At 38.7% G+C, this 25,495-nt stretch overlaps 1 protein-coding gene across 2 annotated transcripts in view; it reads right to left on the reverse strand.

The window, feature by feature from the left end:
• The window catches only part of LOC116727188 (adenosine kinase-like), a 177,618-nt gene that overhangs the window by 32,566 nt on the left and 119,557 nt on the right, over window positions 1-25,495 (reverse strand). For both annotated transcript variants that reach the window (XM_032574441.1, XM_032574442.1), the window contains exon 7: window positions 24,562-24,732. In XM_032574441.1, the coding sequence (XP_032430332.1) occupies window positions 24,562-24,732 (171 nt within the window). The remainder of the gene's footprint in view (window positions 1-24,561; window positions 24,733-25,495) is intronic.

Genomic DNA, 25,495 nt, shown 5'->3' on the forward strand with positions numbered 1-25,495 from the left:
GCTAAACTGCCTCCTCATCGAGGCAGAAGCAGCCAAGTGGCCCGGGATAACTCTGGAGGAGGTGCAGAGATGTGTTGACTGGAAAACTGTTAGTCATGCACACCAAAAAGAGTGACAACAAGAATGCCATTGTTTAAAGGAAGTCATTAGTGGTCAAGTTTAAAGTTTGCCACAACCAAAGAAGAGGAAACAGCAAACATGTGGAACAACGTGTTCGGGTCAGAAGAGACCAAAGCTTAGCTATTTATTTGAGATGCAAAACATTATGTGTGGTGAAAACAGTTCACTTAGACCTGAACAAACCACTGCCATTGTAAAACATGGTGGTGGTTTGACAGCAGAACAAAGATCCCAAGCAGAAGGCCACAAATTGGTTTAGATCAAAGCATATTAAATTCTTCAAATGGCTTAATCGAAGTAAGCCATTTGAAGCTTACTTTGATTAAGCCATTTGAAGATGGCTAAATTCAAATCAGAATATGTGGAGAGACTTAAATTTTTTTGTTTAAAGTTTTACATCTAACTTGACTGAGCTTGAGCAATGTTGCAAAGGAGAAAACATGTCATGCAATGGATGTACAATATGGGATGGTGATGCAAACTGTTGGGTGGTGACAGACTGACCTTCTTAGACACACGCACACACATATTAAACTATATGACTATGAGTGGAAGAAGCCCTTGTAATGGAAATTAGGATGCATCCTGGATACAATAATGTTTTGAAAGTACAGTCCCCTGCTTTGTTCTACACACAAAACCAAACACCAGTTAAATTTAATTTTAGTAAGCGTACAAATCTGACTCCTAACATTATTCGTTTTTTCACTGTTATGTTTTATGAAGTAAAGTACCAAGTCTGACAACTTGAGGTTACCTTATTAATTAGCAAAAACATGTATGAGGCTGCTTATTTTGCCAACATACCTGATAAATCTCAGAGCTAACATTTGAGTAGTCAGTGGTGCTTCTGTAGAATCACAGCAATGACACAAAGCAGAAACGCCAGTGTGTTTGTTTGCAATAGTTCAGAATTGTTTGCAGAAAATCCATCAATCCCACTGTCTATCTTGAAACCAAAACTTTTTTTAAATCGTCATATATCTTGGAACCAGAAGCCAGACTATTCACAATCAACAACCATTTAGATATACAGTTCTAAAACGTAAAAGTTAAACCTCACCCTTTTTAAAATTGTTTAATGATAAATGTTTCATCAAAGGCCAAAAGAAAACAACACCAATTTCTTCCATTTTGGTTGGTCGGCTTGCAACTGAATACAGCCTGAGTTTTTGTCTGTAGCTCGGCATCGCTCTTCTCACAAATTGTCTGACAACTTCCAAAATTGTGTTGTTGAAGGCAATAAAAATCTGAAATTAAATGTTTGCTCATATCTCTGCACATTGCCAAGGCTCCCTGGAGATCAGGGCCGCTGGTCTACTTGAGGTTTGGCAGACCAGTCGCAAAGCCCGGTAAATCCCGGTCAATGAATATCTCAACCGCCCCACCACTGTGAGTCTACAGCAATGCTACAATACAACTGAGACCACAGGTCAATCCACATGCTTGATCCACTTATCAGGATACTGCTTATCAGGATTACCAAAGTCATGTTGTCTGCCAGAAAAATAAATTCAGTCACCGACTGCTGCAGGAAGAGAATGGAGGGGACTGTTCATAACCTGAACTGCCCTGAACTTGCATTTTTAGAGTTTTTAGACCAAAGGAATTTGTGTTATAACCCTGACTAGTCCTGAAGCAATTCCTTAACTAATTTAATGGAAAAATAAGTTGGGTTTAAGTCATTTTTATAAATTGGAGAAAAAAAAAAGTGTATCTGTGAAACCCTGAACTTATAGTACAATACAGTACAGTAAATCAGTACAGAAATATTTTTTAATAGTGAGTGATATGTCAAAGCATTTTAATGGAAAGTCGAGTGGAATGAAAACCTATGATAGAGAAAATGTGCACAATCAACAGAAACAACTGAAACCTTAAGAGGAATGTGAGGTAAAACAGATTCAGGAGTTTGAATCTGTTTTACCATTTTGTTTGACTTCAGTCAGTGCTTCAAGAGGCACTGCACAAAGGTATATTCAGGACACGGGCGACGGTTGTTGCACTCCTTTTGTTAAGGCTTTGAGAGTATGGAGGAAGATTGGAGAGAGAGATGGAATCTCAAGATCAAGTTTTTCCACAGTCTATAATGACTTGAAGAAACCACGTCATCTGCTCCCAGTAAACCAAGTTTTATCAGGTGGTCGAAAGTCAGTGCAGCTGCCTACCGGAGCACTTTAGAGTCCTTCCTGTCACCATGCTTTGAAATACTTACTGGAAATGTAGATTTCATTTTTCAGTTGAACTTGCCACCTACCGCCACTCCTAAAACTATCAACACCTCGCTTAATGACCATGGTTTTACTGGCTGTATTAATGCAGTAATTTATGTAAAAGGAGCCCTCACCGAGTATTAAGTGAATATACTGTGCAGTAGAAGGACATACTTTTCAGTAATTTGACAGTGATAAAAAAAAAAAATCCTTTTATTTTATTGGTCTGATGTAATAGTCACATATTCTGTGAAACCATCAAAAAAAACAAAAAATGATCCCTCTATGTCATGAATCTATAAAGTTTTACTTTTGCATTAAACTAGTGAAATAAATTACCATTTCAATGACAGAGAATCTAAATGAAAGGGCTTTTACATGACACAGCTAAAAGGAATAACTGGAAATTGCTGCTAAAATTTGTCCAATCTTCAGCTTTCCTGTCACCAGTTTTATCTGAGGTCTTTCCAACCAGTCCATTACCCACTTATAAGAGCAGCGTCTGATTCCATCAGTCTCCGTTTACCTACAGGGGCAGGAGAGAGGTCTCAAGCCCACAGGGACAGCAGCTGCCCCCCTCCTGCTCAGGTCTAAAGGTTAAACAATCGGAAACATGTGCAGCACATAAATATCTTCACTGATAGCAATCGGCACAAAAAACCAGGGTTTGCATAAGGGACTCCGAACAGAGGATGTAACCTCAGATAGCACTAAAACGACTGGGCAGCCGTTCAGCCTTTAGAGCCTAATGGAAGCTGTGGCAGCGCCAGGCGCAGCTCCGCGGCGGGGGGAGTTCGTTTATCAGTCTTTATCAGCACTGAAGGCCTCTATCACACATCTCACCTCTGAGCTCTGACAAGAGGTCAGCAAACAATGCAGGACTACCGGAAAGTCGCTATCTCTCAAGGAAGTGGATAAAGGATTAAGGGTGGATGAAGCAGTTTGCTTAACGAACAAAGTTCATGCAGCCCGTTTTAACAACGGGTAAATCTCATTACGCTGATATTTCCAGCTGGTTTATTTTCCGTTCTTCTGAGTTGTTAGTCAGAGTCAGAATATGCAACGTTCTGGGATCTTACTTTCTCTCCTCCCTCTGACTGCTGGTGCCTTACTCCAGATGTGTTGGTTCTGGATCTGTCATTGTTTAACCCTCTTTTATCCGTCTTGCTCTTTCTAGTGTGCTTATATTCATCAATGTTTCTGGTACACGTTAAATGTGAATGGCGTTGTTACATCCCATGTGCTACAGTTCCATTATATGATATTTTTAACTGTAATACAGTAGCAAACAAGTACTTACTACTAGAATGTACAACAGTGTATTTATGCTTTGCAAAGTGTGAAACTGCTTTCCCTCTTCAAACCTTGCGTTTCCCTCTCTTCAGATCTTTGTGTTCATTGTCTGGGATGACTGTGTGTGGGTGTTCGTGCACACAAGAGTCCTCAGGAGCAAGCAAAGTTCTGGCTTTCTCTCTGCTGAATAACACACCTCCTTTAGATGAAAAGACTCAAACAAAGAATTGGAAGCATCCTGAGCCCACATAGATCTGTTTTTATCAAAAATATATAGATCTATGACCAAGTTCTTGACTCTAAGTTTTGTTTCGCTTTCGATTTTGGCACAGTTTTATTTTGGAGCGATATGAACTTGGCTGATATACCTATAATACAAACTTTCATCTTTCCAGGTCTTCTAAGCCGAAAAGTGTGTTGTTTAAGTTTTTACCTACCAATATATATTTTTCATTTACTGATTGACCTTGATAACATTTGAAATATTGCTTTATTTTTTATAATCGTGGTCAAGGATATGAAATTGTTTTTATTATCTTTAATGCTTATTTTTTTTAAAATGGCAATTCACGTCATACCTATGGAAATATTTTGAGGAAACATTTGGCACTGTGCTTTAGGCCTGCCACAAAATGGCCTGCTAGAGTAATTTAAAGAAAAAGTCTGAGAAAGTGTGTTAATTAGAAGAGTAGAATGGTCACTTTGACAGGGACTTGTACTGAAAAACAATCTATTTTTGTCAACCATCATTACCTTGAGGGAAATAAGGGTTGTCATCACCACTTCAAAAGGGCTTCACATGTAAGAATATTGCTGCAAGTAGCTTCTCAAACCAACTCTTTCATTAGGAACTGAAAGAGTCCAACTGGTTTAAAGACAGCTATGAAAGTTCAAGAACGATCAGGACTCTTGTAAAGATGAGTCAAATATGGGATCAGCTTGCCACCAGCACAGAGTTTGCTCAGGAATGGTAGTTGGCAGGAGTGAGTTTTTCTGCTATCTAAGTGTTTCAGAGACTTTTGGAGGTATGATACTTCTCTCCAAGAAAATATCAAGGACAGATTCAGTTCCAGAAGTTAACTACAAGGGGAAGGGATTAAGGTATTCACTCCAATCAAATCCCATGCAGACTGTATGGGCATCTATTGAAGTTCATGGAGGTTTGGTTGTTCAGTCCACTTGTGTTTAGTGCACAGGTGTCAGACTCTAGTCCTCAAGGACCAGAGTCCTGCAATAGTTAGATGTGCCTCAGCATAAGCACACTTAAATCACAATATTAAGTCATGAGTAGGACTTTGTAGAACTCGTCTACCTGGGGAAGTAATTCAGCCTTTTGAATCAGATGTGTTGTACTTGGGCGTCATCTAAACGTTGCAAGACACCTCCGCTTGAGAACTGGAGCATCACACCCCATAGTTGTTCTAGGGACTGTGTCCCCCTAGGTATTTTGTGGGTGATACTATGGATCTGCAGGGTGCTGGGAATGCTTGTAAGGGCGAGATCATCCTTGTACAACCAAGAAAGAGCTGCATCCAAATTTAGCTTGTTATCAGAGCAGGTTGGACTCTTCCAAGATCTTGCCATTGATCCTGTTTGTGGTGTTGATGAACAGGAGCTCAAGGTGATATCATAAAGATGGAGGTGTCAAGTTTTGGGAAGCGTTTTATCTCATCTTTTCTTTCTGAGAATGATTCTGGTTCTGTCAGCATCTTAAAGTCATGACCTTCAGTGCAAACTACAGTGGTGAGCAGGAAACTCATTCGGCTCCCATAAAGGTTGGGCACAGAGTTTCAACCTGAAGAAGGTAGACTGCTACACCCAGTCTGAGGGTCATGTCAGCCTCAAGCAGAGGTATTCAAGTATCTTTGTATATTTATCATTAGATATGGTAGGATGGAGTGACAGATGGATAGATGTATTTGGGCCTCTTCTGCCACTGTGCAGGGATTGTTCGGGTCAAGAAAGAACAAAGTTTTCCATTTACCAGTCTATATACGATCTGAATTCCTGCTTTGGTCATTAAAAATCATTACTGACTAAATAAGCATAATAAAAACAAATCCAACAGCACTGAAGCAGTAAGTTTTACAACATGTTGATGTCTCAAAACATAACACTAGCAAGCTGCATATAATTACTGTTTACTTTTCAATACTAGCTAAAAACCTTGCGCCCTTAAACCGTTTGACTACACAATGAAAAGCATTTTATATCAAGTTGTGAATCGTTGGGTCTAATAAGGAAAATATTAACTGGTAATAAAATAGGAAAATTGCTTTTCAAGTTAACTTTTCCTTTTGCTTCAGTAAGTTTCATGTCCTCAAGTTTCTTTGGCCAAGGTCATCTTAATTAAATTTTAAGAATTTCCACAGATGCAGGATAAGTTTTTCTTACTTGTGCAAAAAAAGCGACTGAATCATAAACTCTTTGCCAGTCTTTGACGTAGATTTTCAAGGTCAACCTATCAATTTATCAAAGAATTTAATAAGCAACAGAAATGATATCTTCTGGTGTGACAGTAAGTCAGAAATTGTTTAGCATTCAAAGATTAAGCTGCCCGCAAGCCCTTTGGTTATAGACCTGCAGGCAAAAGCCTTGAAAGCTTGTTTTCTTAATCAGTGAGATTCTGCTTCAACACGATATTGTACTAAGGTCAAGTCATGAGGAATCTTTCTTTTGAAGCAATAATGAATAGTTTTGTGGTTTCCTTTTATGTATTTGTTTGTAAAGCTAACAAATTGAATTCATCAAAACACACCCACGCATTCATTATGAATATAATTTAGTTAAAATCAAGTGTTCAGCCATTTGTTTTGTAGCCTTTTATTCATTTCCATATATAAACACAAAGTATACAGAGCTATACAGTGAACTCCCGCCTATTCGAGGACTGGTATTCACAGATTCACGTATTCATGGATACTTCTGTGGAACATAACTCAAAAATATGTGTGGAAAATTTGCCTATTCACAGATTTGCCATGGAAAATATGGAAAATAATAATAATAAAAAAATGAAACACACTTAGGGGTGGCAAGGGTGGCATTGACCACCACTGAAACCTCATTGGGCACACTAAGTACCACCCAACGTGACTGACTGGTCATTACTACCTAGCGTTGAAAGATACGTGACTTCAATATAACACGAAGACAGACATGATTTACAGCTGCTGTAGAAAAGACTCCAAAGCCAAGTTTATTATATTAATTTATGGTTAAAGTGCATGTATTTATTGTTTACTGTGTAGGTTGGCTTCTTAGTTGGTTGAATTATGACAGAGGCCACAAGGAAGCAGTTAGTTTGACATTGTCAGTTGTCAGGAAAGCAGGTATCAGGATACAAAAACAGAATACTTCCTTTATTAGTATACGGATCCTCTAATAAAACTTTACCCACTCTCTGGCCACCCGTTGTGTAAAAGTCTAGTTCCGCCGCAGCACACACTTTTGGTTCAGTCAAGCCAAACTCAACAGTCAACTCTATAGTCTTTCTTCACTTTATTATCCCCGTAAATTCAACAAACATTTGCTTGAAGCTGCTGCAGACAAAGGTCAAGACACCAAACAGCTTTTTTGTTTCCTGTGGAGAACTGTTGAGAACAGTGACCATATCCTCCTGTGTATAATAAACATCTGAGAATTTGGCCTGCTCTATTTACCTCCTAATGAGAAACAAAGATCTGCTCTGGAGAGGGTTGCATGCCTCAGATGATGAAAAACCCAGGGAGGGAGGGGGAAAAAAAGCCCTTAAAATAATCCAAACCACTTGTGTTGCACATGAGACACAGGAGTGGTGTGTGTTGGCGGGCGTGTGGGGGGGTGTGTGTGTAAACTGACCATACGAAAAATGAGGTAATATTTCATGTCTGTTTATGTGGCATCTGATGGCTATTTGCCAAATAAAAATGTGTATGGAAGACATATGTAAGGGCCACAAACACCTCTGAATTGACCTTTCACCCACGAAAAATGCTCTCCTCCGAGCACCTTAAAAATGTCCTTGCTAGATTCGTACAGCTAGCCAAAGCAACAGTTTATCCCATGGCAATGTCATCACGAGTCTAAAGAATATTAGTGCAGATGTGACACTAAAGTGTTATGATGAACGTAAGTCTTCTCTGAAGGTCTCAACTCAGTGGAATTCCATCTATTTGTGGTTCAGTATTTGTGGATTTGCAGACTAAATGCATCCTGCTGACTTTGAGCTGAAAACATGTGGAAGAGTTATGGACAGGACGCTTTGTAGCACGTTTAGTTCAAAAGCTCATTTGAAACTTTGGCTGAAGTGGTGCTTTTAATTCCAGTCTCCACTGTGGCAGCAGAGCACAGGCTAGTGTTTAAATCTATAGCCTGGCCCAACCTGAAATTCAGGCCTTGATGAGACAAAAATTATTTGCTTGATGGACAATTCGATTAAAGTTTCTGTGGTGTGTTTAACAGGCTTACAGTACATACACAACGAAGAAAACTAAACAAGAATGCTATGTTGTGTTAATCAATCTATAGTCTAAACAGAGGAGCATAGGTACAGGCAGTTTAGCTTGTTGAGGAAAGAAAGGAAGTAAGGTACAGAAGTTAGAGTGTACCAACCGTAGCACACTGAACAACTAAATAGTCCCGCCCTGGTCCACTACTATTAATTGCCCAACCCAGATGATTTGCACTTGACTCACTCTGTGGTTACAAGAAGTGACAAAATGGAGCTGGAAGGTATTAACCAAAAGCTACAAATGAGACAAGTTACACATATTACTCCCATGGTGGTCTAATAACAAAAATAGTAAAATCTTAATTAAAATAATATGTCAGGTTTACTTCAGGCTCGGGCCTCTGATTAAAGCTCAGTCACAATATCTATGAGCTTGGTTTGATTTTTTTAGGCCGGATCCAAAGTGCAGATTTCTCCTCCAGATGTTGACCAAAAGAAAGTTGTGCAATCAGAGAACAGTAGATGATGCGTTCATAATTTAAGTGGAGTCGTTTAATTTCATTTTTCATATGTAGCTATTACTCAGGACGCAGTCATTGGTTTTTGTCACTATGTGGCAAAAATGTGTTCATCTGCTTGATGTGTGATTTGCTCACACATCAAGCAGTTCATCAACACAGTGCTGGATTCTCTGCTCATCTATGAATAATAATTAAACCGAATAAAAATGAAATGCAACTGAATAGCCTATGTTCTAATTATCATTTAAAAATTGACTGGTAAGAAAATAAAATGACAAATTTTGTTTGTTTTTTTTACGCAGTCTAGCGTGACCTCTGGCCTCAAAGCTTAGAAATAAAAAGTCCTGGGATGGCAGAGTAAAAGCCCGGGTTATGAACCTTTTCACATGCTGTGGGGTGAAACTTCAAATATCTTACAGCTGAAATTAAGGAGTAGGGAAAAGCTTCCTCAGACTGAAGCAGATAGATGGCTACAAGAAGTTTCTCAAGTAAGTTATTTCAGCCAAAGAAACAACTTAAGAAGAAACACTAGCTGTTAGGATACAGGATGTGCTAACCCTTTTTTTTCTCAGTTAGAAAGCAAATTTTCTATTATCTTTTTAGATTTGACATCATTTTGAAAAAACTGAAAATTTTATTGCTCTACCAGGTTTTTTTTAGACTGAAAGAAACTTATACAACACTTTAGATTATTGTAGAAAGTCTGCTACACATACTCAGCCTGATACGACCTCAAATTAGAGAAAACCAGAATTTTATTGAGTAGAGAAATGAGCAAAGGGTAGACTAACATAGCTCCAATAATCCATGGCACAATATATATTTGTCATTAAGGGTTAGCAGATTGTGTCTGCTGATCGCTGATCTTTTGTGTCCTCTTATCCAGAATTTTCTAACCGCAAGAAGAATTAGTGATCCCTCCAAGAAAAACTGGAAAACATGACTGAATAGTCTGGACTGTGGGAATACAATCAGGACCAGACAAAGGCCAGTCCTCCTGCCAACTCTGTGGATAAGAGGATTGGAGATGGGAGGAAAGCAACCAGCCAAAGTCTGAGCAACAGTGATTTGGGAGCAGCACATGCCTCGGGATTGTAAGGGTATCTGCGGTGCTAGCTGGTGTTAAAACCCCTGTGCGTCCCCAGACCAACAAGCTGACATCCTGCCATCTTTCCTGCTGTGACAAAAAATAAATAAATACACGGATCTGAACGGCAGCAGAACCTAGGTGCTATTGATCTGCTCCCAGTGCAATATCTCCTCTTACATCCATAATTATTCTCCTTCACTGCGTGCCCTGGCTGCCAGACTGGCTGGCTTTCCGGCTGCTTTCTTGTTAAAGATGCTCTATGCGCTCACATTTCATGTTGCACTGCCAGCGACCCCTCTCTCTTAACCCCGGCATTTTCAAATATTTCATGGTTCAGTCCCAGGCTGGGGAAGGCGGCTTCGGCACGGCACAATTACAGTGGTTAGCTGGACTCCTCTGGTGGAGCCATGCTGGCTCTCAAAGTACCATGACTGGTGAACAGACAGCCAGGAAAAACAGAGGAGTGTCAGAGAAGTCATTCTTCTTCTGAACTGAATCAACTCTTGGCCTACATATACAGGAACATACTGATGGGGTAATTGCAGCAACACTTTGTGTGAATGAAAACCTTTTTTTGGCTATGAAAGCTACTTTCAAAAAAAAAAATCTTCCTGTTACTAATAAAAAATGATGTGCACACAAGCAATAAAAATGCCCATTACTGTATTTAGCAGTGTTGTATAAAGTACTGAAATCTCAGAGTCAAGTAAAAGTACAAGTACCTCTCCAAAATATGACTTTGGTAAAAGTCGAAGTCACTGACTGAAATGTTACTTGAGTAAAAGTCTTAAAGTATTTGAAACTTCTTGTACTTAAGTATGGAAATTACTGTAAAAATGGATGTACTCAAGTAATGTAATGAAAAGTACAAGTAAAAAGTAAAACAAAGCAAATGCAGTTTGAATGACATTTTTTATATTTTGGTAAACTTGTCAAATACACTTAAAATAATGTACCCAACCAAGTGCAGGCAAAATTAAACCTGCTAATAGATATACCTGCAGGCATCATTTAGTTAAGAAAATTAGGTGCTTTACCTATAGCACAAGGTTAACTTAACCTGCTTTACAACTGAACCAGCTTCTTAGTATACCCTCCAGGACAGAAAATACAAAGTTTTTGTAAGCCTTAAGTTTTCCCTTCAAGTAAGGTCAGTGCTGAAAATGAGAAAAATAAATAGTACAGAAAATGCGGCCAACATGAAGAAAAAGAGCTGTTACGATTACTCTACTTCACAAATCAGTGAATCAGTCAATGCTACAGTCAGTAGGTGGTGCACACAACTGGTCATTATGCAAAAGAAAAAAAGAATTGGGAGGGAAATGCAGCTTATTGGCATCTGTAAACCTGGTTTTGAACTTGCATGCCTTTCCTATATTCGTTAAATTTAGTCTAAATTGCTATTGCTATGGCTTCTGTCCCCCCTTGAACAGAGGAGTCTAGGTAGCCTGCTACAGTCAACATTAGGCCTAAGCTAAATACACCACGTGTGGAACTGAAACAATGCCAAACAAAGTTCATTTATGGTCAAGATTTCACAATACAGTAGTGCCTAGTGACCAAGCTATAGTTACTGAAACAGGAGGATTATAACCATTTCATAAGAAGTTACCTCGATGTGTTTCTTCAAGTTGGACGGGGAGTTTTTGTGAGATAGAATTTCCATGTGACTGCTACTGATTGCGAGACTTGCTTTGTGTTTAATGGGAGAAGCGAAACAGGTGTATCCTAATTAAAAGTAAAGAAATCAAGAAATGGCAAAAAATGTGGAATGAAGATAAGAAAGGAAGAAGATTATATGAAGTACAAAAGTCAGTTTGAATTCGAAGCATTAATGAACGAAACAGAAGAGAAGAAATAATAATTAGTAGATTAAGAGTTGGTCATACCTACTTAAATGACATGCTTTATAAAATAGGGAGGAAAAATAATGATAAATGTGAGAGATGTGGAGAGAAAGAAAATGTAGAACACATATTGATGAACTGTAAGTCAAATGAACTCGAAAGGGAAGAATTAAAGAGAATAGTTAGAAATATGGGGCATGAATGGAATCTTAAAGGTATATTAGGAAATGAAGGAAACATAACAGATATTCACAAATTAAGGAAAGCATTGTTTATTTATCTTAAGAATACAAAATTAAAAAGTAGAATTTAATAGATATGAAGTAATGCTTCTACACACTCATGTACAGTAGGTGGCGGTATGCACCTTAAAGTTGCTTGTGATCCGCCATAATAGAAAAGAAGAAGAAGAAGTATCCTATTGGTGGTGATGAACAAGCCCAGGCAAGCAGGCTACGGACTTTGTTCGGTAGCCTGCTTGCTACTTGCTAATCAGTAGGTGGGGTCAAAACACTTGCGTTTCTCTCTCTCGCTTTTTTGTAATGAGTAACTAAACCACACATTGAAAATGTATCGGAGTAAAAGTACGCAATTAAGTTCGGAAATATAGTGAAGTAAAAGTGAAAGTCATCAAAAATTTTCATACTCCAGGAAAGTATGAAGTACTCCAAAATATACTTAAGTAAAGTAGTGAAGTATTTTTACTTCGTTACTATACAACACTGGTATTTAGCCCCTTTAGCTGAAAAATAGATTCAAATCATTCATTTTAGAGCAACTTTCAGGCAGATGAAATCATCTTTTTTTTCACACCACATGAACAGATTTCACTCATGAACATTCAGATGTCAGATGAGAAATCTCACAAGATCTCTCAAGTTTAAATGCGAGTTCAGAGTCAACGAACATGTCCAATGCGGAAGAAACAATATAGTTTGTGGACAATTTTTAACAAAGAAAAGAGAGCTAATAAAAAGATGTCTCTGACCTCAACCGACCTTTCTGGTGTGTGATAGTAGTAGCTTTGTCTTCTGTATCCATGTTTCCATCACCTCCCTTTCTGACTGGCTACACTTCACTTTTACCAGGCTTTGTGCTTTTCCTCAGGTCACACCCCACAGGCTGGCACAGCGAGCCACGACAATCCAACATGTTGAATGTCCGCGATTTGGGATTGGATTGGTCCCAACGTCCTTCCTAACAAACTAAATCCCTCTAATCACACCAGACACAGGCAGGAATCTCTGTAGAACCACGGCAATAATCTGAGCATCCTTAAGATTGTCAGAAATCAAAAATTGGGTCCATAATTGACAACTATCTTGGAGCAGGGGTGAAAAGGGGTGAAAAGTTAGGACAATTTCAAGGGCCCCTGACCGACAGGGGACCCTTCCATAAATTATAATTTTTTTCTTATAGAAATAGAAAAAAAATTGGGGGCTCTGTGAATTACAAAATTAATCATAGTGTTTTTAAAATTATTTTATCAGTAAAAATTAAATGTTACCACTCCCAGACCAAAAAGCACACATCCATATTTGCACTGAACACCCCCCGGATCTTCATGAAATGGTTCGTTTCTGCTTAACCCGCTTGACAGTGACTCAGCAGCAGTCAGTAGAAGACAAGAACGACTGTGGCAGTTACTGTGCTACCAAGAAAAATAATAAACTTAGGCTTTCAAAAGGAGAGAGAAAGAAAAAGACAAGACTGTCAATTTATAGCCCAGTTTATCTCCAAGAGAGGTGGGCAGACTGTGCGAGATTGTCAACAATTTAACATAGTTAGCTTAGCTACAGGCTACTGTTTGCCTCCATTTCACTTGCATGTAATGAATGAAGGAAAGAATTTAAAAACATATTCAACTTGTCCCTGTACCTCTTACCACACTTAACAGATGAGTCAGTCAGCATCAGCTCTAACCCAGATACCAGCATAATCCCTCCTCCCTGTCCCAGTGAAAAAGGTGAGCAACGCTGTGTTCAATGTGGACTTTTCCTGCCTCTCTAATCTTTTTACAACTACACAACACAACAAAAACAATTTATTTATTACTCTCAGAAGTTCAAACAATCTTTATAAAATCTTCCTTTAGCACACTTATCAGTGAGTGAACAAGATTAATTAACAGCGGTAAAACTGTTCTCCTGGTTCTGGTTGGTTGCTTTTGGTCAAACCGGTGCATTCCTTTAGACAGAAGTAGCTGCTCAGGGAGGAGGTGGAAGAGATTCATCTATTCACAGATTATCTGTTTCATAACAAACTATCACGACATGGTGACAGCTTTAACAAATATGGAAAAAACATATTTTTTAGGTATATACTGCAGCTTCATTAAAATGCAACTACATAGCATTTTTTGACAAGTCTGGATTGCTTCATGTTTATTTTGCACGTTGCCTAGGACTGTTGCTGGTGGGGAGAGACATTTCAATGAGCGAAAACTAATAAAAAACCATTTAAGCAACCTATTTGCATGCAGTAAATAGGTTGTAAATGGATGCATGTAAAATTCACTAGCAGTGAATATTGTGCTAGTATCATATGTATTGGACCAACAAAAGCAAGGCAGTTGCAAGCCTTTAAAATTTTTACGCTTTTGATGATAGGTCAGATAGACTCAAGAAATTGTAATAGCAGATTCGAAGGAAGCAGATTCGAAGGGGGGGGGCAATTAAATTTTTTGTCATGGGGCCCAAGATTCCTGGTGTCTGTCTTGGAGTGTGAACCAAGCTTCATACAAATGGGCACACATGTCGTATTTGATTGGCATGCTCTCTTATCTTTCCCATTTTGAAGTGTCATTAAGCAAAGTAGGCCACATCATTCATCAACCCAAAACCTTCCCTTAAATCTTAAATAGATTTGCATAGATTTAAAAAATGCTTTGGATAAATTAATATTACACAAATTGTCAGACGGACTTGTGACCCTGATGATGTTGTCAAAACTTTTTTTCTAAACATTATTTTTTCCCCCCTTTGCCTGAGTAGATGAACACACAGGTTGGATTTTTTTTTAATAAGTGTATTGTGATATTCTGCAAATGCAATAAAAGATGAGGGTTTTTAACATGTCCTTACGGTGGGGAGGGGCGGGAACAAGTGAGAAAGCAGTTAAATGACTCATATCTCAGGGCATAGTCGTCCAAGCACAAATCTAAGTTTCTTGTGATTTAGGAACATCTGTTTTGGCTGCAGACCTGGAAAAAAGGAGGCAGAGATCTTGATCCAAATTTATTTGATTCAAACAGGGATCCAAAGTACGTATTGTAGCCTCCGGTCTGTCCTCTGTCCAATATGAGGGGAACAAGTCCTGCAGCCATGAGATCATAATTTCTTTTATACAGTTTATATTTCAAATCTCTTGACAGTCACATTGACACAGGCAGCTGAAGCATAAAACGATGAAGACATTCAGAAGAAGGCCTTGGAAAGGGAAAGGACAGTCTTAGGATCTGATGTCCTCCAGAAGTGTCTCGCCTTGTGTACGTCATAAATGTTTCTACACCTTTATAGAGTCAAGGCCACTGATTCTGACTGATCGGTTTAAACAAAATAGTAAATAAAAGATTCGCTAAAAATAATTCACCTTTTGTATTTAGTAATGCGTCATCACTAATGTACGCCGTGACTCATCATAGAAGTCGCTGAGTGTTTACGTCACACTGAAGGTCAGTGGAAAGGGAGGCATGCGACTCATCGCCGAAACAGGACGCTTAATTAAAATGTATCTGTGCGAGACACAAAAGGAGAACACTACTTCATGTCTTCATTCCTCCAATGACACATTGTGATTGTTCTGCTTCGCTGGCTTCAGAAATGGTTCTATGTTCATCCTCCAACTTGGCCTGTGGGGCCTTGTGAATAAACAGGCAGAGGTTAATGTCTCATGTTCTTCCCTGTTCTCTGCAGACAGCTCTGACAGGAGGAGGAGGAGAGAGAAGAGCCTGAAAGGGAAGCTGTTTTGGTAATACGCTAATCTGGCTCTCGCATCTCTTTGTTTCAGGCAGTGAGACGAGATTTTTTTTTTTTCCCCAAGCCACCATTGAGGAGTACATCTCCAGTCCGCTGTGGGTGAGCTGTCACGGGGAAACTATTTCTTCGTTTCTTTTTCCCCACAGTACTTCTCATACCCTGAGGGGTCTTTAGTGAACTTGCCATCACCCACATATACTGACAGCAGAGAGCACGTACATCCACACGTCACCGAGGCGATAAACAGCCACGGGCCCCACCACAGAGATAAGGCTTTTGAGCAGTCTATCAAACAAACAAAGCCAGATGATGACTCTGGAGAGATGTTAAGAAATGACGCCATATAATCGCCCTCTATTTTTCCATCCACAGAGTCGATGCTTATATATACTCAACATGGGCATTAATTTCATCATAATTTCGGTGCTTTTAATCATTAATTGAACTAATCTGTTTTTTCAAGCTGGGCTAAAATTATGCAATAATGTAGTAAAAAGCTTAAATGGCAGTTAAAATAAGAATTTGGTGCACAAGCTTGAAGTTGTTGTAGATTTTCTCTAAAACAGAATCAAATTCTTAAAAATATTTGGCTAAATGTCTCTTAGCAAGCTGTAGAAAAACCACTCGCCTGTTATAGCGTTCAACAACCTTCAGACATATTTATGACTGGATAAACCTGTTCTTATCAGAAACTCATTAAATGATCTAGTTTCCTGATACAGAATTGTTTTTAAGTGTAAGACACAAACCTAGATGCAGGTCGAGGTCATGACCCTTCTTGAAGCTTAATGCGACCTTGCTTTATGTATCCCAAAACCTGTTTGGATATGAATAAATCGCACAGTTGGTCATTTCAAATAATATAAGTTTCTGGTTCCAGAATCTTCACCATGCTGAAAATGTACATACTCTGTTAAAAACTGGATTAGTTCCAGGAGATCAACCAATTTAAATATTATGAGTGGTATTATGGCTACTTACAGTGGGATAATTTGCTAATCTCAAACAGCTGCATAATAAATTAAATCACAATCATAAATGCGATAGTAGTGTGTGTTGGAAATGCAAAAGACAGTTCATACTTAATATTTGATAGGAAGAGGTTTCATATCTGCCTAATTAATAGCATATTTTGAGGTTTATGGAAAGTAGGGGATGTTGTGTAATTGGAGAAATAAATATATATATAACATGAAAATGACTAACACAGACACAATCACTCTAAAACATACACACAGTGAAGAATACTCCAAATATTTGTAAAAACAGACTAAAATGACAATGCAGTCATGCCCAATCAGACTTTAAATTGAACAAAAATAATAGCCTGAGTAATAAGAGTTTTTTTTCCATCTGTTGTTCTTTGATTTTGGCTGACTGAACTTCTTTCCAGATAGTAGGAGCTTAAAGTCTCCACAAAGTAGGTGATAAGGGAAGTGTGCCTTTTGTGTAACTTTCTTTGAAAATGTTTCTGTTAAACCAGGTTTTCTATATATATGCACTCTCACACCCATATTTGTTCACGCCTTCTGGCCTCACGTATAAATACACACACTGGATGCAGGAGGAGAAAAGAGAAAAATGGGGCTGAGAGCCAGAAGGCCAGAGGGGTTTTTCATGACAATAACCTTCTGTAGGGCTGCTTGTATCCCTTCACCTAGATTACAGTGAGTTGCTGAGGGATGGGTGGAAAGAAAAGGCATGACAAACACAGAAAATATTAGGTGAAGAACATTCACACAAAGAAGAGAGAAGAAAGAAATCTGTGTCATTTTTGCTCTCATGGCCTGGAGAGATGGCAGGCTAAATGCTCTTTTAAAACAGCTTGAACACTGAAATGATGATGGCTCCCTTTTTTGCCTCAGCAAAGCACATTAATACATAGTTGAATGCCATTTCCACTTTTGTTAAATGGCTCACCTATTGCGTATTCAATTACAATGACTGTCTCTCATTTGGAAGATGGGGCCGGAACCCATATAAATCCCCTCCCTCTGAGTGCCGAGCTGCAGAATGCATTGGGCAGCAATGGGACACATGTGGAGCTCCATGTATGGGGGTGGTATATAAATGTTAATGGCACAGAAGAGGTTGTTGGGTATTAGCTCCAGGGCAAAAAAAAAGCTACTACTGTCTAGTGCTGTTTTATTGAGAAAGAAGATTTTTTAAATCATTTCCACACATAAAAACCTGCACTGAGAAACAAGCACGAACTGATCTAAAGTCATTTTCAGTTTGAACAAACTTTTGTCAAAGTATACATACATATTTAAGACCTTTTAATGAGATGCATGAGAAAGTGCCTGAATAAGGCAAAACTTTCTCCTGTTTTGTCTTGTTTCATGAGGCACAGAGTAGCACAGTTGTTTCCCCTCCTCTACCTGCTGCTGAGTGTTTGTGTCAGGTGGCTGAAACAAGGTGACTGCACTTTTAACCTGCTTACAATAAACTGCACAGACATTCAAAAAGTGCCCACATCACTCTAATTAAGGCAAAACTATGTAAAAATTATAGTTTGGGAAACTACAAGTGGCATAATTGTATAAGCAGCCTAATTCTAGCTGACTGACCGACCAACTAACAAGCTTGTTATACTAGCTATGTCATAAAGAGCAAAATGGAAAGAAAATATATAACATTTTAAGAAATAATCTACTTCCATAGTGTAAGTCTGTGCATCAAAATCAGAACAACAATAGAGATCAGTATCGATCATGTTTTGTGCACGTATTCAATATCTGTTTTCTTTTTTTTTTTGGTAAAGATTTGACTGGCATGCAAGTTTTTGGGTATTAAAGCGTTATCTTAAAGAGCAATTAGAGATCAGGCATGCACTGTAGATTCTCGTCACAGCTCTTGTGATTGTTGACAATAAATGGCATTCAAGCATGTCCAATACTGGATAGAAGTTCAACGCTGAAAAGAATAAAACAAAGCAACTCAGATGTATTCTGCTGAGTCTTACTTTTATCTACTGATGTCTTGCTCTCTCTCGCTCTTTCACAGGTTGAAAGAAATGTACATATATGTCTTTACATACAGATAGTACTCTTTCTTTAAATAGCTTCTTGTATCGCTGACTTTCAACCAAAGGTAGATAACGTTGACTTTCCACATTAAAGAGTTGCTGTTGTTACACTGAGCTTGGGATGCTAGTTAGATATGATGTATTTAATGATCAAAAACTGGGCATTACGTGTCAGGGCAGATCAAGCTGAATAAGTATGTCACATTAACTTAATAGCAGAAAAGATAGTTGTTAATTTTTTACTTTAAATAAATAATTATATTGTGTTTCTTGTGTAAATGCTGTGAAACTATGATGTTTCTACTGGAAGTTATCACACTGCAAGAATCTTCTCCCAGCCTATCCCTACTGAGAAACCCAAATGAACTGGCTTAAAAAAAACACACATCAGTCAGGGTGATTAACTCAGCGCTGATTAATCATCCCATTCGTTTATAATATGTCTAAAATTCCAGAATACAAATCCACCAGTAATGATCCAATCCTCCTTCCCCCCATTGTGTGGTTTATCTCATATGCTCAAACAGCAAAAGCAAATTGTGGATAATCGGTGAATCCACTGGCATGCGGTTTTTCCAGCGGTAATGATTCCCTCACTCGGTCCTAATTAACTGCGGCCATTAAAACCAAGGGAAATGTAATGCCCTGGGTCCTGTGTCAGGTAGTGAGGAGGAGGACGGCACAGGAGGACTCAATTAGGCCTGCGCTGTTCCCAGGTTATCACGCGACATGTTTGCCAATTAAGTGAAGTAGCCTCTGATGTCTGCGCGCCTCTGTCGGCTCCGTCTCAGAGGCCCCGACAACACAGAAACGGCGTCGCTCTGGATCCCACCCCCACCCCTTCCAACGGCGAAGGAACAGACACTACACTATGCCCCAAAAAGGCAGTAATTACAGGATGGATGGAAGACTGTTATATAAGCACAGGGCTGCCGATAGGGCCAGGCAGGCCACGCTGATGCCAGGTTTTAAACAAGTACCAGCAGGATCGAGTTATAGCAGAATTACTCAGGGCAGAAACACAGACACATTTCCACTTCAGGAGTAGGCAAAAAACAAAAAAAAACAGGATAAAAAATGTTTTATCTATTGATGTTTTTTGAAGTCTGTGGTGTTGCATGGCTGTTTTGGAATTTTAAGCAAGCAGTAAGAGAATTATGATCTGGATGAAACAAGTTTCCAGCCTTGATTAAAAAAAAAAATAGTAGCAATCAATTCTCAAAATCTATCCTGCTCAAGTCTAACGCCAGTCACTTTCAGAATATGAGCTCTTATAGCTGCTTTAAGCAGATCCCCCCCCCCCATTTGAGGGTAGCTCTGGATCGTGACTCAGTGAGTGTGGGAGAGGAAGGCAGAGACAAGCAGACACATTAGCCTTCCCTTATGGCACATTCTGCGAGGCAACAGGAGTCAGACTGCATGATGCTGACTGTCATTGACTTGTTATGAAAGCATTGCGGGGCCGAGGCTTATCCATCACGTCAGGGGGTGGAAGTCGGGGTGAAAGGACGGCCGGGCGGGCCGGAGGGGGGCCGAGCGTGGGCGAGGCAGCCCTGTTGCCTGTCACTCATCACGCACCACTGCATGACCGCCAACCTTGTCTGGCCTGTGCACAATGGGAGGTCTGGGGCTCGACTGTATGAGCAGTCATTCCCCGTTTCCCTCCTCCCAGCTGCCAACGTGAGGAGGCGAGATATGGGAGGGCACGAGGGGAGTGGAGGGGGCTAAAAGGAGTCAAAACACACCGGACAGGCATTAGTCTTACACTGAGCCTTGAAGACCTCACTGCTTCGGAGTGAATATCTGCTCTGTTCCCTACTGAGTCCTGTCTTAACCTTACATACAAGCCCAAACAGAGTCCCAAAGAGATAATCTCCTTCAACAAATATAAGATGCAATTATCCAGAGTCATTAAAGTGCAATAACTGGAGGTGTGAGCAGAAAGTTACAGTACCACCCAACTGAAAAATACATACCACTTGTAAAAATGTACACTGCAGTTTAGGAGACAGAAATGTTCCTCCCAGCAATTAGGGAGCAACACAGAGAGAGAGAGGAGCAAAGAGAGAGAGAAAGAGAGAGAGGTGCATATGTAAAAGGAAAGCTTTATGTCGGCTGCGGAAAGAAAAGAAGAAAAAAAAGCTGAAGTCAGCAGGAGCAATAAATCCTCCAATGCTGAGCAGTTTCTTCCAGCTCTGTCCTGTTCTGGGGACCTCATCCCAAACCTGAAGGCTGGGCTCTGTTTAGTAGCTTTAGCAGCAGGGAGGCGAGTTCAGCCTAAAGAACATCCACTCCTTCATTCACCCTTCCCCCCCCGCCTAGGTGCAGTTGGTCCAGGTGGGGACACAGAGTCAGGCTACTCTGGCCTGTTAAAGGATACTTCCCAGCAGCGCCGCAGTCTGTGACCACAGCTTGACCTCCAACACAGCTTTACACTTCCACCAGGTGGATGAAAAAAAAAAAAGAATCAATAGATCAAGCGGAGGGAAATGCTGCCGAGATTGAGATGAATGATCGCTGCGCTAATTCTATTAATCTCTTTATGGGGCTGTAATAAGTGAGACGTTAAATGGATATGGAGGAGATCAATTAGGGAAATCAAACAATGGATACAGAGTTTTGATTTAAACAAAGTGAGAGGAGACATTAGCCTAATGCGGAAAGCCTTAAATCAAAGAGCCTTAAATGCTGCCGGCTGGGTCCAATACTCTGCTTTTAAAATCACAATTAGATGAATTTTAGAAGTGTTTAAGCTTCATCTGGTAAAGCTAATAGGTTGACTCATTCTGTATACAGTTATTTTTAACCTGCAGTGCAGTTTTACAGCAGCTTTGAAGTAGGTAGATCCTAAACTCATTCTGCAGAAAATCACATTAAGCAGTAACTAGGGATGTAATCTCGTGGTACTGGATATTAAAAAGCATCAAGATTCCTTATTAAAGTGAACTCTGTCTTGCAAAATCAGAATGCAACGTCATCTAGTGAAGTAAGTGCATTTTTAACAGCTCGAAAACAGCCGATATCATTTGTTACCCACAATGCATTTTGTGACATTACACCACATAGGTAGAGGTGCAAACATCTGTTAACATAATGTCGCTTTGATATGAAAGAAACCTGTAAAGAGTTCATAATTTTCAATAAAAAGGATATTGATAACAAAGATATGAACCTGTGTGAAACCATTGCAAAAGACATTTTCCATCCACATGCAAGGCCACTAGAGCAACTTCCTTGCTTGTATGATTTTTAAGTCATATAACTTTAATTAATTTTTCCCAAAAGGCCGATTATTTGGAATAACGACATGTCTGGGTCATTTTTTGAGTAAGTAGTGAGTGGTAGGAGACGTAAACGTTTGCTATTTTACACAGTAGCATGTTAGTGAACCAGAATGTACAAAATATATACAAAACATGTACAGATGGCGAGGCCAGTCTGTAATTTGCTTCAAATTGTGGCACATTTCTCATGAGGATTCTGGTGAAACTTTTGCTGATTTTAGCAATTTAAAATAAACTGAGACCGAAAATGCTCATGTGTCACCCTTAAGTGTGTTGTTGTTTCAACAATGCCTCAACAATGAGAAAATTACATCGCCTAAAGCTGGTCGTTGCATCAATCTGCCTCATCAACTGGTTGTCAATCCCCCAAGATCATTGAAAAACAACTACAAAATCTGGAAAAAACACAACAATAAATTATCTCCAATGCAGTTGCACAAATAAAACATGTTACAAAATCCAAAAGTTTCCTCTACACCTGGTGGACTTTTAGAAGACTGGCAATCAGCTGCCTTCTAAAGACAGCTGATGACCCATATTTACTCTCTTCAGCTTCTTGATAATTCAAGAAGCTAGAACCCTAAAACATAAATTTCAGACATTCTCCTACCATAAAAACTGGAGTTAGAGGACACATCCTAAAAAATGAGCAAAAACAGAGCTTACCAGAGTAACTGAAAACACTCTTCTGGTTCCTTCTATAGATCGGGTCTTCAGTTAGAAACTGTACTCAGATTTTTGACGGGATCATTTTAATTTTATAATGTCATTGTGATGGAATGAATAGTTTTGTGAGCCATAGTTTATATATGTTTAAATTGCTTTATTGTGATGGAATAACAGCAAAAATAATCAGTGTTTGATTCAATTTAACATGGTAAAAAAAATAGATAAAAAAAAATAAGTTCCCTAAAATGGCATGGCAAACATGCAGCTATGGGACAATATCACATAACTTTTTAGGCAGGTGGAAACTCCAGCTCTTAGAGTATAATTTGAGGAGGAGAAAATGGATACCCCCAATCCTTGTATGGAGTATATGAAAAACTGTAGTCAATATGTTTTGACTTTCTGGGTGAATTTAGCTTAAAATACACAATTATGAAAATTTGGAAAAGTTTAAGCTATGTGTTTGGAAAAGCCTTTTTTCAATCCACATGAGAAAAAAATGCCTGTGGAAAAACAAAACAAACCTTTTGTTCTCCACATATTTACGCTCTACTTGCATTAAAACTTTATACAACTAAACTGTGCTTTTTCTAAGTATCAGATTTGGTTGTTTTGGTTTCTTTTCACTTTAGACACAGGCTTATCAGCTGTTACCGCAGCAGCACACTGTGAAACTGCTACGACACAAAAAAAGGACACAAACCCTTGTAGTGTCAGTCTGTAAAGAGGTCAAAGCATTGTGAAAGCTATGCATTCTCGCAACTGATGGATCAAAACGAGGAAGTGTTGGACATCTTTCCGAATGAACCTACACTGCACAGAGCTATTATTTATAAACCTATACACTTGGTGTATGTAAAAAATTAAAAAAAACATTTTCTAAGACTTATTTTTCTTGAAGGGAAGTGAGCAGCCTTGGTGTTTGCAGTGGTTTCATGTCACCTTTAAGAGTTGGCCCAGCTCTCTTTGAACTTTAACAATGGTAGCCTTTATGCTGAAAGATTAGTGGTTGTAAAGAATTATTGAGTTCAAAAAATGTCAACCTGGAAAGTCATGAGGGTCACAGAGTTGCTGTTATTCATTCTGTCAAGGATGTGAGCTTTTGTTAAAAATATTCTACAGCAATACCTTCAATAATTGTAGAGATACTTTCACTTTAACCACGAAAGGTCAAAGCCAAGAAGGCATCAAATAAGTATTACAGATGTGAAACATAAATAATGGTAAGAAATTAAGTAAGAAAAACCTGGAGCAATTCAGTCTCGGCTATCACAGTTCCAATTGTTGTGTGGCAAATGGAGGTCTAACAGGTGTCAACACCTTACCTAAATGTCATGTTCTCTTGTCTTTCTCATTCTGAAGAGTGGCTAAGAGAAATGGGTCTCCATTATATGATATTTATACATTTATACTAAAAAAAAAAAATCCATCAAGATTTATTTCTTAGACATTTTTAGGTGAGCATTGCAATTCTGAGCTTATTTAAAAATATATTCTAAATGAAAGCCCAGATCTCAATCCAATCAAAATTTGTGCTTGGGCTTGAAAAGCTCAGTTAAGGCCCGATCAAAGAGCAACCTTACAGAGCTTGAGCTGTTTTGGAGGGAAGAATGGACAAAAACTGCAGTGGCCAGATGTGTCACAAAAACTCAGTGCTGTGATTGCAGCCAAAGGGGCAATATTGAATTTACTTTATATGCTTTTAATTGACATTTCTTTGTAGAAAACAATTATTTTCACATTGATATTGAGATTTCTTTTGCAAAAAAATAGTTAATCAATTATAATTATTTTATTTAATTATATTGACCATGATTTTATTTATAAAAGCAATAAGTGGTGAAACGTAGGTCCCCAAATCATAAATCTGATTTAGTTTGTACTGAGGGGACTAATGTAGCTACCAAGACAGAGATGCACAATAGCTTTAAAAAACATTGTTTTACAAAATAAAAGCTTCTTATATAGATTTGCGTACTGCATTAAGTATGCTTACATTCTGAGTTTTACTGATAATAATAAGATTAAATTAATTGCTGCACATCTTAAATAGGCATTAAATGTATTTTTTTGTTTTGTTCACTCACCGTTTCGTTGCCAAACAAGATGTCAACATATGGCATCACCTTCATCAAGGGTTCTTTAAAGAATTGGCTGATGAATGGTGCGGAGAGATTCATGCAGAAGATTTTGTTGTTTTCTGAAGCATGCTTTGCCACCTTAAGGATCGACTCTGGAGAAACGGTCAGGAAAAACCCCTACAACAGAAGAAGTCAGAGGATAGTGAGCATTACTTTAGCGTTTTCAGAGCACAAAATTATATACATATTTCATATCCAAATTTTGTATTTTTGGATGGATGTATGGATGGCTTGAATAGGAATGAGGCACATGTAGAGACATGAATACTTATCCAGTCTTAGAAAATTGCGAAATAATATTCTAGATTTTTCCAGAATATATATATACTATATATATATATATATATATATATATATATATATATATATATATATATATATATATATATATATATATATATATATCATTGAATTCAATGAGAAAGTGTGTCCAAACTTTTGGTCTGTATTGAGTACAGACCAAAAGTTTGGACACACAGTTGTGTCCAAACTTTTGGTCTGTACTGTATATATATATATATAAACTGTGCCAGTATGCAGATAAGCTTTATACAGACTGAACAGCAGCAGGTTGTTATGAACTGAAATGACAAAACTGCTGGGGTTTGGATTCTGTTTGCAGTTGTTTGGCTGACATAGCTTTATATTACTGCCACAATACTGGATCCTGAAGATGGAAAAATCAACAGCACTGCTCAAATGCAGATCTGAAAGAGCTTTTTATAACATAAACAAAACAACAAAGAAGAGGAAAAAGAGCAGGAAAAAAAAAAATCCATCCACGACAAAGCCATGTGGCTGGACTCCAAGGTTCGTACCGGAGGAAGCAACAAGCACGTATCCAATGATAGGGCAAACAAAAGTCTCGTCTGGACTCTCC

This window comes from Xiphophorus hellerii, chromosome 10, assembly GCF_003331165.1.
Source record: "Xiphophorus hellerii strain 12219 chromosome 10, Xiphophorus_hellerii-4.1, whole genome shotgun sequence".
Taxonomy (NCBI): Eukaryota; Metazoa; Chordata; class Actinopteri; order Cyprinodontiformes; family Poeciliidae; genus Xiphophorus; species Xiphophorus hellerii.